Source organism: Terrapene carolina, unplaced genomic scaffold (assembly GCF_002925995.2).
Source record: "Terrapene carolina triunguis isolate 2854851 unplaced genomic scaffold, T_m_triunguis-2.0 Scaffold62, whole genome shotgun sequence".
Taxonomy (NCBI): Eukaryota; Metazoa; Chordata; order Testudines; family Emydidae; genus Terrapene; species Terrapene triunguis.
Window position 1 is genome coordinate 29790693 of NW_020664413.1, and position 12673 is coordinate 29803365.

General features: G+C 41.0%; 1 protein-coding gene across 1 annotated transcript in view; it reads left to right on the plus strand.

Moving 5' to 3' along the window:
* TANC1 (tetratricopeptide repeat, ankyrin repeat and coiled-coil containing 1) overlaps positions 1 to 12673 on the plus strand; it is a 198753-nt gene that overhangs the window by 125264 nt on the left and 60816 nt on the right. The window contains exons 7-9 of the mRNA XM_026647491.1: positions 6173 to 6298; positions 7937 to 8218; positions 9186 to 9337. Of these exons, the coding sequence (XP_026503276.1) occupies positions 6173 to 6298; positions 7937 to 8218; positions 9186 to 9337 (560 nt within the window). The remainder of the gene's footprint in view (positions 1 to 6172; positions 6299 to 7936; positions 8219 to 9185; positions 9338 to 12673) is intronic.

The window sequence follows — 12673 nt, forward strand, 5'->3', positions numbered from 1 at the left end:
GCCTTCCACTCTCAAGAACTTTAAGGCAACCTGTAGTCCCTGGGAAACTACAGATCTCTAGGTGTACTGCAAAATGTACTGCCCTCAACAGCAACATCAGCAGAGATAGTGGACACCTTCATACCACAGACAGCTGGACTGTCAGTTAAAAAAAAGGAGACGAGATATGATAGAGGATGTCAATCTTCTTCAACTCCAGCCACGTGTACAGTTCTATCCACATAGCAGCAAATTTGATAGCTCAGTCAATAGCTGTATCAAAATCAGTCATATGAGCACCTGTAGTAGAAGCTGCCTTGCCTCATTCCTCCAGACATGGTCGGCCATCTCCACTGACAAATGGAAGCTTAGACCATCAAATTCTCACTATACCTCACTCCCCTCCCACATCCCTCTTGAGGGACTCTTCTGATAGGAGAAGAGTTTACCAATATTGGGTTCTGCCCTTTGGACTCTCCACGGCACTAAGAATATTCACCACATCCACGGTAGTGGTTGTGGTGCACCTGTATGGAAGAGGGACTACATGTCTACCTGTACCTGGGTGACTGGCTGTTCTGGAGCAGATCTCATGGAAAGACCAAAATAGCCCTAGATCAAGTAGACTTCCCTGTTCTTTCAGTGTAGGTTTCTAGCAAACTACGAGAAATCATCTCTAGTACCATTCCTGATTATAGAATTCATAGGAGCTCTACTTGATTCATGGTCAGCATGAGCATAGCTGGTGAAAGATGGATTGATACCTACAGTCCCATTTGTATGGACAGGACCGTCCACAATGATTTGCATGTGCCTAGGGTTACTAGGACACATGTTGTCCTGTACCAACTTGACCCCACTTATAGCCATAACAACACTCGCTAAAGCTGGTGTAATGCCTAGTCAAACACAGTATGAACAAATTGTTCACAGTACTACTCCAGGTCTGGTAGAAACTTACCTGATGTCTAGAACCTTTGAATGTGAGAAAGCAAGTGTCCTCCATGTCCCTTCCCTGACAGCAGTGCTTATTACAGATGTATAAGGGGCAGTTTGGTGCCCATCAGAATTACCTCCAAATGCCAGGTCCTCTGATGATCCAAAGCTGCACATGAATGTCCTAGTGCTGAGAGTCATCAGGCATTCCTTCTTGTTCTGTGGAACTCTGTAGTGCAAACCTGACAGACAATACATCAGTGATGCATTATGTCAATAAACAAGGAGGTGCTCGTTTGTCCCCCACCTGCCTGGAAGTCATAGATTTCAGGGAACAGTGTCACCATCATATTGTGACCACACTGGCCTTTCATCTCCCAAGGGTCAAAAATGACCTTGCAGACTTCTTGAGCAGGAACATGGTAACTAACTGAGTGGTCATGGCAGAAATCCATCCTGGACCCAGTATTCCGGAAATGGGGAATCCCGACAGCCAACCTGTTCCCCAAATGCAAAGCCTTTTGATCCAGGACGGTATGAGACTAGGATCTCTACCGGACACCTTTCTTCTTCAGTGGTCTTGAGACCTCCTCCACGCCTTTCTACAGATTCTCCTGGTTCTCAGGTAATATGCAAATTAGATGGGACAGAGCTATTGTTGTCATGCTAGCCCCTTATTAGCTGAGAGAACTTTGGCTGTCAGCCTACTCAATGTCTAGCCAACCTCCCATTTGCCTCCCTGCCTGCACAGATATAGTGTCTGAGAATCGGGGTCAGATACTATATCCAGACCCACAGTACTTGCATCTGATGGCCTGGATGCTGGCTTGATGACCATCACTGACTGAGTGCTCCAGACAAATACAAGGAATTATTAAGCAGAGAAGGATGGCTTCCACTAGCAGGACCTATTCTGCAAAATGGGAAAGGTTTTTCATATGTGGGCAACTCCAAAACAATGTGTATCTGGTTGAAGCTATAATCTCAAGCATCTTGGACTACATGCTGCTTCTGAAACAGTCAGGACTGGCACCTGGACTGAAAGTCTACCTACTGCAATACCAGTATACCATCCACCAGTTCAGTCATGTTCTGTTTTCTCTCATCTCACAATGTTGAGATGCACAGGTGACCTCATCGGCCTGATTCAGAAATGTGCCAGTTTCAGAGATTTGTAAGGCAGCCATGTGGAGTAAAGCAGCCACCCTTCATTAACATTATGCACTTGACCTGGCAGCCAGGACAGATACAAAGTTTGGAGGAGCAGTACTTCAATCTCTATTTGATTAACACAGCTGATACTCCTCATACCCACCATCCAGACTGATTGCCAGTCACGGACAGAGGAATCCACACTGAAACCTACTCAAAGAAGAAAATAAGGTTATTTACCCTGCAGTATCTGTAGTTCTTTGAGATGTGATAGTTGATGCATATCCCACAACCCGCCCTCCATTCCTGCTTTTTGCAGTCCTTAGCTGCCCATGCTTTGAATTGCAAGAGAAGTGAAGAAGGGTCTGCCCTTCGTGCCAGAGTATGAGGCGACTCAGGGTGCATGGGCAGGCCTGATGGATGTTGCTAGCAGAAAGAAACTGATCTTGTGCACATGAGGTGCATGTGTACTTACAGTGGAATCCTCACAAATTACATCATCTCAAAGAACCACAGTTACTGTAGGGAAGTAAATGTATTATTTCACTGTACATATGAAGCACAGCATTGTAAAAGTTGCTTTAACTGGGAATAACCTGATGACTTGGATCTTTGTAATGCTAAAAACCCTCCTTCTTTTTGTTAACTTGGGTTTACTAATGCGCATACAACACTGGACTAAATTGGTTGATGTTGTTACTGACAATGCACTAGGCACTGTCCACATGTACAGCAAGGCACAGTCTCTGCTCCAGAAACACTCTAATGAAGGCCACCATGTTATGAGTGTGTAGTTAAGATGGCATACCTATGACACCTCTGAAAAAATGTTCCATATAAAACCACAGCTTCAGCACGGTGTCTGTTGATACACATGTGGAATAAAAATGCTGTGATTTTAAACAGCACTATTATAAAAATGTTACCTTATTACAATTTTTAGATGTGCTAATCCATAATGTAGTACATTAGTAAGTTGCATTTATGACACAGGAGTAAGAGTCTAAATTTTTTTTACTAGTATTAAATGATAAAATGACAGGAATAATACTTCACAGGTCAGCTGGTAAGCAAACCAAACACAATTCTAAAAATATGGGAGCCAAGGAAGCACAAAATATATGCTATTCATTTATATTGTCAGTTGTCGCTTTAGTAACATAGTAAATATGCTATACTGGTATAAGTTTGGTTGGCCGGATATGGAGGATCTGGCTGTGACGGGTTGGATCACAGAAACCCCCTTGGGAGCTGCCCCTCGATGTGCCAAGACTACTTCTATCCCTGTTTTCCCTGCCAGCTCAGGACTCCAGCACCCTGTCTTGCTGAGCCAGACACTCCCGTCTGCTCCAGCAAAGACCCAGGGTCCGAATTACTTGCCCCAAAGCTGCAGGTTTACCTGAAAACAGCTCACAGAAGTGTGCTTGTCTTTAGCATTCAGATACCCAACTCCCAATGGGGTCTAAACCCAAATAAATCCGTTTTACCCTGTATAAAGCTTATGCAGGGAAAACTCTATAAATTGTTCGCCCTCTATAACACTGATAGAGAGATATGCACAGTTGTTTGCTCCCCCAGGTATTAATACATACTCTGAGTTAATTAATAAGGAAAAAGTGATTTTATTAAATACAGAAAGTAGGATTTAAGTGGTTCCAAGCAGTAACAGACAGAACAAAGTAAGTTACCAAGCAAAATAAAATAAAATGTGCAAATCTATGTCTAATCAAACTAAATACAGATAATCTCACCCTTAGAGATGTTTCAGTAAGTTTTTTCCTCAGACTGGACACCTTCCAGGCCTGGGCACAATTCTTTCCCCTGGTACAGCTCTTGTTCCAGCTTAGGTGGTAGCTAGGGGATTCTTCATGATGGCTCTTCTCTCTTTCTTTGTTCTGTTCCACCCCTTTATATATCTTTTGCATAAGGCGGGAACCCTTTGTCCCTCTGGGTTTCTACCCCCCCTCACTGGAAAAGCACCAGGTTAAAGATGGATTCCAGTTCAGGTGACATGATCACATGTCACTGTAAGACTTCATTACCCACTTGCCAGCACACACATATACAGGAAGACTCACAGGTAAAAAACAGCCATCTGCAGACAATGGTCCTGGGAGTCATCAAGATTCCAAACCACCATTAATGGCCCACACTTTGCATAATTACAATAGGCCCCTCAGAGTTATATTTTATATTTCTAGTTTTAGATACAAGAATGGTACATTTATACAAATAGTATGATCACACTCAGTAGATTGATTATAAGCTTTGTAATGATACCTTACAAGAGACTTTTTGCATGAAGCATATCCCAGTTACATTATATTCACTTATTATTATATTTTTATAAAACCATATAGACTGCACAACGTCACACTGGCCCTACATTGTTCAGTCTTTACTGAGATGTGGAATGAGACTGCTGTGCACGTGTGAAAATTATCATCTGTGCAGATGTATGGTTCCTATTATAAATAATAATTTGCAATTTTATCTAGATTATGAGAAACACTTGTCCTTGTAAACAACTGATTTACGGGGCATGGAAGGAATAAGTGTGAAGAACCAGGCTTTGTACAGGGTCAGCTTACAAGGGTCTGGGAAGTCCTTCCCTGCCCCAGCTGCAGAGCAGCTATTACTGCAGTAGCTCCCGCTTTCTCCTTCATAGAGGGAACGGCTGGCAAGTCTGCATAGCTGTTGATCCACTGTTCCCGGCCTGCCTTGCTTCTGTTACTCAGGGCTACCCAAACCTTAGCTGAGCTCCTTTATATCCTTCTGCTCCTGGTAGCAGAACTACACCGGTCTGGCTGTGTACAGGGCCCACCACTACTGTTTTATGAGGAAGTACAAGAGGGGAAAAGAGTGCAGGATCTACAAATGTGAAATGTTGCTTTTGAAGACCCTGTTAAGAGATTTAGGCTCAGAATGTGCTCCCCTCTAATATAACTGTGTGGTAAGTCTTCTGAGTCTTTAACAATTTTTTTTTTTTATTTCTGTCCCTCTTCATAAAATGTTTAAGGGAAAAATTATGCATCATTTTGCTGGACCGAGGATCAATTGCATATATGAGCTCTCTACAGATATTGCAAGCAGCAGTTTACCAATGTACCCTGTTCCTAAAGCTCTACTGACATCATTGATAGTGGTCTCAAACAGCAAAGTAAAGAAAAAGCCATATTAATGTTGGTTTTGTTTGAAACACAAGGGGGAGAAAGGGGAAATGAATGCCTGCCAAATGGAAAAAGACCTAAATGGTGGTAGGGAAAGAAATGTAATCTTCCACTTTAGTGCATTTGATCCCAGAGCATACTACAGTATGTTTATATTACTTTTCTCAGTCCTAGGAAGAATTGGTAGTGTGCCAATACATTGTGGAATTGTCAATACATTTTAATCCCATTAATACAGAGTGTGATCAAATGCTGTTGCAGAAGATTTCTCTTCCAATCAAAACTTGTATAGTTAAGAAATCTATTTAGCTCTGCAAAGGAATATGAAGAGTCAGACAGTTAATGGGGTGATTGTTAATGTTCTGGATGTGGTGAAATAGTGCACACAGTGTCTGCTTGTCTAATTGCAAGATTTGGATTGCCAGCAACTATGAATGAAATCGCTGGGGCAGAAGATTTATCTAGCTACCTTGCTGTGTTTCTGCTTGGAAGTATTGAAGCTTTACTAAATCATTTCTGACTACCCAGGCTTGTCATAAAAATTCAATGTAAAGCTCTCCCCCCCTCACCCGTTAGCTTCTCACTAAGAATTTTAACATCATTTTAAATAATGGTAATATTTCATATTAAACATATACAATAAATAAAAGCATATCTAATGAAAATGACATTTTTTTAACTGGACAGTTCATAGTGTTGGTAGGATATCTAAAATCTTTTTGCTATCAAAGATTTATATTTACAGAGGAAAATGACCGTGCTCATCAAAAGTGTTACCTAGAATTTGAGGGTGTAACTGCAGGAAAATTAATCTATGAATTCCATGTTGAAAGCATAAATATAATCATTATTAATAATTCATGCTGATATACAGTTTAGTTTTGTGTAATTATTTATTCAGATGAAAAAATAAACTTCAGTTCTTAATATCCTAGCAACAAGTTCAACCAAGTTAGAAGATTTGAGCTATTTGGACGGACAAAGGAATACTCCATTACGCACCTCAATTCGCTTGCCTTGGCATAACACTGCAGGAGGAAGAGTACAACAAGAAATTAAAGGTATTTATACATTTGTGGTTATCTTAGAATAGATACACAGTAGTAGTTTTTGTAATATGGCAAAGCTGCAAAAGGATTTGTAAATGTAATACTATATAAGCACAGATGCCGGGGCTCCTCATGTGTTCAGCTGAAGCCAGAGGGTCTCCAGGCAGGCATTCAGTTCTGCACTAGTAGATTCTATTACAGGCTTTGGGACAACATTATTGATCATAAAAAAGTGCTTGCTTACACTTCTTTCAGTATGGCATAAATCAGAAATGGAATGATTTATTAAAAAAAATAAATCAAACATATGTTTATATAATTAACATGCATGTGCAGTAAAACCTGGATTATCTGAACCTCACATATCCATAACTGAATCATGTGCCTCCAATGTTTATATTGAAGATTCCTTTGATCAGCTAAGCGAGACTTCAGATAAACTTATTCAGTATCCTCCATGGCATTCAAATAATCATGATGGTACTGTATTTTAAAAAACAGATTTATATGCAATCTCAAGGATATCCCTCCACCTGAATCTTGTTTATGGAAGAAAAGTAATTAATTCATTAAGGATTGGTGTAGTGGTACATAAATAATCCAGTATGGGATGCCCTTTGCAAAAATAGTGGCATTTCTTTCCTTGCAGATTGTGTGCAATTTTTATTTTCTCATTTTAACTTTATCTTGGCCACTTGCTGCTTCTGTTCAGATTACCATTACAAATAGAAAAATGTAAGCAATCAAACCTCCAAATTGTTGCTGTTCTGTGAGTCGCTGTGTAGATGTTATGCTGCCCTCATTCATATTCACTTTATCTTTGTGAGTTAATTGCTGAAAAAACAGTTATGAAACAAAACTTTTCCTGAGAAATCATTTAATAATTGTGTATGATTTTTTAAAAAAATGTACGCATGGTTAAAGTAATCTTTCCAATCAAAACCGGATTCATTAGCCCCTATAGCTCTTGTATTATCTGTTTGAGAATACAAATGAGAACAAGAAGATATATGCTAGATTTTTCAGAGGTGTTGAGCACCTGCAACTCCTGTTGACTTTAAAAGGACTGTATCTACTCATCATCTGCTGACAATCAGTTCAGTAATTTCTCATTTACATGGTTGACTGATTTTGGAAGTCAAATCAAACTTTTTCATGCTTCTCATTTCTCTATACATGTAGTTGCTGCTTCTAAGGACCTAACCATGTGAAGTGCTTAGCACCCACAACTCCCTCTGACTCAAAATATTTCACAGGGCCAGGCCCTCAATTAGAAAAATTTGTTGTGCATTTTCAAATATATAGAAAAAAATTGTTCTTCATTAAATGTAAAATTATCACAGTTCTACAACATTTTAAATATAAAGGCTGAACCCCTGTCGAAAAAGAAAACCACAACAATTATTTGCATTTTATCATGAAGTGGTTTTAATCCACACTGAAGCTGCTAATTTATAGACAGTTCAATAAGTCATTTGTAATTGTTTTTGTTTTTATGGTAAAAGTGCTGAAAAGAAATCCTCTCAAATTGTAAATGTACCTACCAAAAGTTATTAAAATTGTCGTCTTAAATACTGCTGCCAATAAATAGGTTTTCATTGCATAACAATATTTTCTTCTAATAAACTTTTTTTCCTTTCCACTTCTCAGCACGTTTTGCCCCCTATAAGCCTCAAGACATTTTGCTAAAGCCACTATTGTTTGAAGTGCCAAGCATAACAACAGACTCTGTGTTTGTCGGAAGAGACTGGCTGTTTCAAATGATAGAAGAAACCTTGAAGAATCCGGAGCTGGAAGAAAACAGGGGAGCAGTTATTATTGGAAATGTGGGATTTGGAAAGACTGCTATTATTTCAAAGCTGGTGGCACTTAGCTGCCATGGAAGTCGCATGAGGCAAATTGCTTCAAACAGCCCTAATTCATCCCCCAAAAGTATGTTTCTCTTCTAAATAATTGTTTGGGTTATTATACTATACAAAGACATAAGTAATTACTGGCCTTATTGTCCCCTACATGAAAAGCTCTCCTCAGGGATAAAGGAAGTTTCATCAACATGGCATGCTTTGACAATAACCTCCAACAGAATAGACCAGGGGTTCAACTTCTTAAACTCACATGCACCCACACACACCAAAAAACCCCCACCCCCCGGGTATCTATGGAAACGCTGAATCTCCACATGGCGTCCCAACACTCCAAACTCACTTGGCAGCGTGGCTCTAATGAACTGTGCTGCCTAGACACTCTCTCGCTCTTCCCCCCCCCCCGCTATTGTTGGTTTGTGGAGGGAGGATGGTGCTTTAGTATAATCATACCCTGTATTGTGCAGCCCAGATTTTTCAAAGGCTTCACAGAATCTGAGATGAAGGGGAAGATGATGCTAGGAAGGTGACACTTATCCCTTCCGTGCCCCTCTACTGCCGTTGCACTCCCTCAGTTTACCAGAGGTGAGAGGATGATATAGTTCTGTGTATTTACTCAGAGTACTTCCAATGCTGACACTTTTCAAATTTGCCATATTGATGATGTGAAGAGAAGGCTATTATGATACCATAATTAGTACTTTCCACATCACTTGAGCTCTGGTACATTATATGATTTAATGAGCTCTTGCATTTAGAATTGTACTTATTTTTACATCACTGTATTTATTTTCAGTATTTGCTATTTCTTCAGCTCAGAGGTCAATTATATCACATAGAGAGTATAAAGATGAAAACATGTACATGCATGTCATGTTGTAACTCTGCCTTTGAAGATGATATATTGTATGTTTAAAAATCCTGTATCTTAATAGTAAATTTTACCCAAGGCTTTAAGAAGTTCCATTATCACGTATGTATTTTACCCCAAAGCAGTAGTCTGTATTCATAACTTTGGTCTGTGCACTTTTTTATAGGCAGTGACCCCTGTCAAGAGATTCCCCTCAGTAAATTACCACCACCTGCTCCTCCCACAAATAGTAACAATACAATGAAGATTCTGAGTTGTCCTGGTACTCCTGAACATCAAAATCAAATGGACAAATCTGTGAGATGTCTTGCTTCAAAGGTAAGCTTTCACCATTCAGTAGACTTCTTCTAACACACTAAAAAAACTTTAAACTCCAAGACACAGTGCCTTGCAGAGCTCCCTGGTTGTGGTAGGGGTGAGAAGGGAGAGTGATTTGGGACACACTCATATCAGGGTGTACCACATGCGTACATCCTGCACAGTTAGCCAGGTCTTTCTCCCTTTACGTGAGTTGCAACCTGGTAGCAGCCCCATTGCTCACTTGAGCAAAGGGGCTGTGATTACAGGGAGTCCTTGCATGGCCTGGGCAATGGAGTCTGTGTAATACTGGACTCCTGCCTCTGCTGTTGCTGTTTCTTGTCCTCTGTGTAATCTAGGCTAAGAGAAGGTAGAAATGTGAGAAAAAGTTCCTTCTGTTCAATGTCAGTCATTGGCATCCCTAATTCCTTAGATGTCTATTGCTCCCACCAGAAAGTTACTCCCTGTAGCTTCTTACAGTGCAATTTTGCATGAAACAAGGAAAGATAGAAGTTTTGCTCAAGGTTATTTGCAATGCACTCATTGCTATTGTGTTTGGGCAAGGGTTACAGAAATTAAGATTAACAGGAAATTGTATCTTGGATGAGACTGTATTCTTTGGATTCTCTTTCCTGGGTGAATGTTGCCAGGTCTTTGTGATGCAGTTGTTATTGTGGAAAAACTTGCAAAGTGAGCAGAGGCCTGCAACATGCCTTAACCATGGCAGAATTTGGTCTCATCTCTATCTCCTGTGAACGAGAGTTCCAGAGCAGTGAGTTCTCCATCAGAAATGCTCTATCCTTGGCTTCCAAGAGCCCTTAAGGCTGTCAGCTGTTGAGTCCTGGTTCACGATAGCTTCCAAATTGTGTCCTGGGGTGTGTGTGGTGGGAGAAAGGTAGTATGTAAAATAGCTTGAAGAAAGTCCTTATAGGGTTTGAAAGATTAGGATCAATACCTTGAAACCAATTTGGAGTTGAATGGAGAGCCTGTGCAGGTTGTGGAAAACAGTCTTTGATCTCTTCCATTTACAAGACAAGCCATTGCATGATTGACTGGTGACAGTTTGTACGTGGTCTGAGGTATATCAAGGTAAGCAATCCAGCCTGAATTTCAAAAAGTATGGATCATTTGGGCTAGAGCTTTCAAAGATAAAAAGGAAAAGTTTTTAATTGCCAAAGATGAAAAAAGATGTTTCCACTAATGGTCATGCTCTCAACAAAGAGACCTTTCCTATCCTAAATCCTCTTTCTGAAAAAGAAGATTCAGTACTCTCTGAGCCTCAGTGAGGTGGCCTTACCTAGCTCATGCTTTTTATAATATATATAAAGTAATAGTGGATTTGTGAAATTTATTTTCCAGTATTGCCTAGAGATCCAGCCAACATCAGCGCTCCATTGTGTTAGGTACTATGCAACACACAGTAAGAGATGTTCACTGCCTTGAAGAGTCTACAGTCTAAAAACAGACAAAACTGACAGTGTGAATTAATAACTATTTCTCCATACCTTTCCCAATTATTCGTGTTAGAATTTTACATACAAGGGGGAGAAAAGTGTGATCATTAATATAATTAGGTTCAAACCAAACCCTTTGCTTGTGAAAATCCTAGAACTTTGGGGATGTTCCAGTGCTTAGGCCCATCTAGTGCTAGATACTCCTATGCTTTGACATTTTATGGATAGATCTATTGTTGATCTCTAGTTGTAAACGTTTCCCTAACACCGACTATTGCAGATCAGTTTTACTAAAGTATGGAAAATCATTACCAGTAATAAGAGCTTCAGCTCTTCTAAACATCAGAGATACGATATTGAACAAAGGAGCTGGGATGTGATCCTATTCCATAGTTACAATAAGGAGATTTTTGGCTGGTGATGTAGGCATGGTATCATGTAGACATCATCCAAAGTTGTCCAAGGCTTCCTTCAAGAAAACCAGAGCAAAGACTCAATCTCAGGGCTTGACTACACTTGCAAGTTACAGTGCATTAAAGGAGCCCGGGGCGCACTAGCTCACTACCCGTCCACACTGGCAAGGCAGGTAGAGCGCTCTGACTCCAGGGCTAGGGCGCTCCTGGTACTCCACCTTGGCGAGTAGAATAACGTTTGATGCACCCCCGCTGGAGCGCCCCACTGTCCGTGTGAACGAGGTGTTGCATTACTGCGCTCTGATCAGCCTCCGGAAACTTCCCATAATCCCCTTAAGTCAAGTGGCCACTCTTGTCATTCTTTTGGATATGCCCTTTGAAAGCTCCATTTGACAGCTGGCATGCTTATCTGCTCCGAGACAAAGCAACCATTACTGTGGAATGCTGTGTGTGAGAGAGCGGGGTGGGGGAGGGAGGTCTGCTGCTGTCTGAACTTACAAGACAGCATGCTGATGTGCTCTCAGCCCCCCAAAAACCCACTCTCTCCCCCCCCCCACATACACACAACACACTCCCTGTCACACTCCACCCCACCCTCACCCCCATTTGAAAAGCACGTTGCAGCCACTTGCATGCTAGGATAGCTACCACAATGCACTGCTCTCTGTGGCCATTGCAAGAGCTGCTAATGTGGCCACACCAGTGCGCTGTCAGCTGTCAGTGTGGACAGACTACAGCACTTTCCCTACTGCGCTCTACAAAGGCTGTTTTAACTCAAAGCGCTCTACATCTGCAAGTGTAGCCATGCCCTCAGTCTTGAGAGCAAAGAACATGCTGACTAATGCCTTCATGATTCTCCTCAGTTCAAATCAGTTTAAAGCTCTTCTGCAGGGGCAGAAGAGTGTACTTGAACATGATGTAAATATGTAGGGAATCTTGTGCTCATATTATAATATGTTCTGTCTAGTAATATGTGTCTTGTCCTTGAGAACCAAAACAAGCCACTGTCCCCTGAGACCGAAACTACTTCACATCTTAGATTAACTCTTTTCTCAATCTGAAAAAAGTTTAAAAGCTATATTACTGTAGTTTAGACTACATGCACCACATGCTGATGATAATCTGTGACTATCTAGAGCAGGGGTAGGCAACCTTTCAGAAGTGGTGTGCCGAGTCTTCATTTATTCACTCTAATTTAAGGTTTCGCGTGCCGGTAATACATTTTAACGTTTTTAGAAGGTCTCTTTCTATAAGTCTATATTATATAACTAAACTATTGTATGTAAAGTAAACAGGGTTTTCAAAATGTTTAAGAAGCGTCATTTAAAATTAAATTAAAATGCTGATCTTACGCCACCAGCCTGCTCAGCTCGCTGCCAGCCTGGGGTTCTGTTCACCTAGACCGGCAGCGGGCTGAGTAGGGCCTGCGGCCGGGACCCCAGACCTGGGGGTGGGTGTTTCAGGGGTCAGGGCAGAGGGCTGGGGGAGGG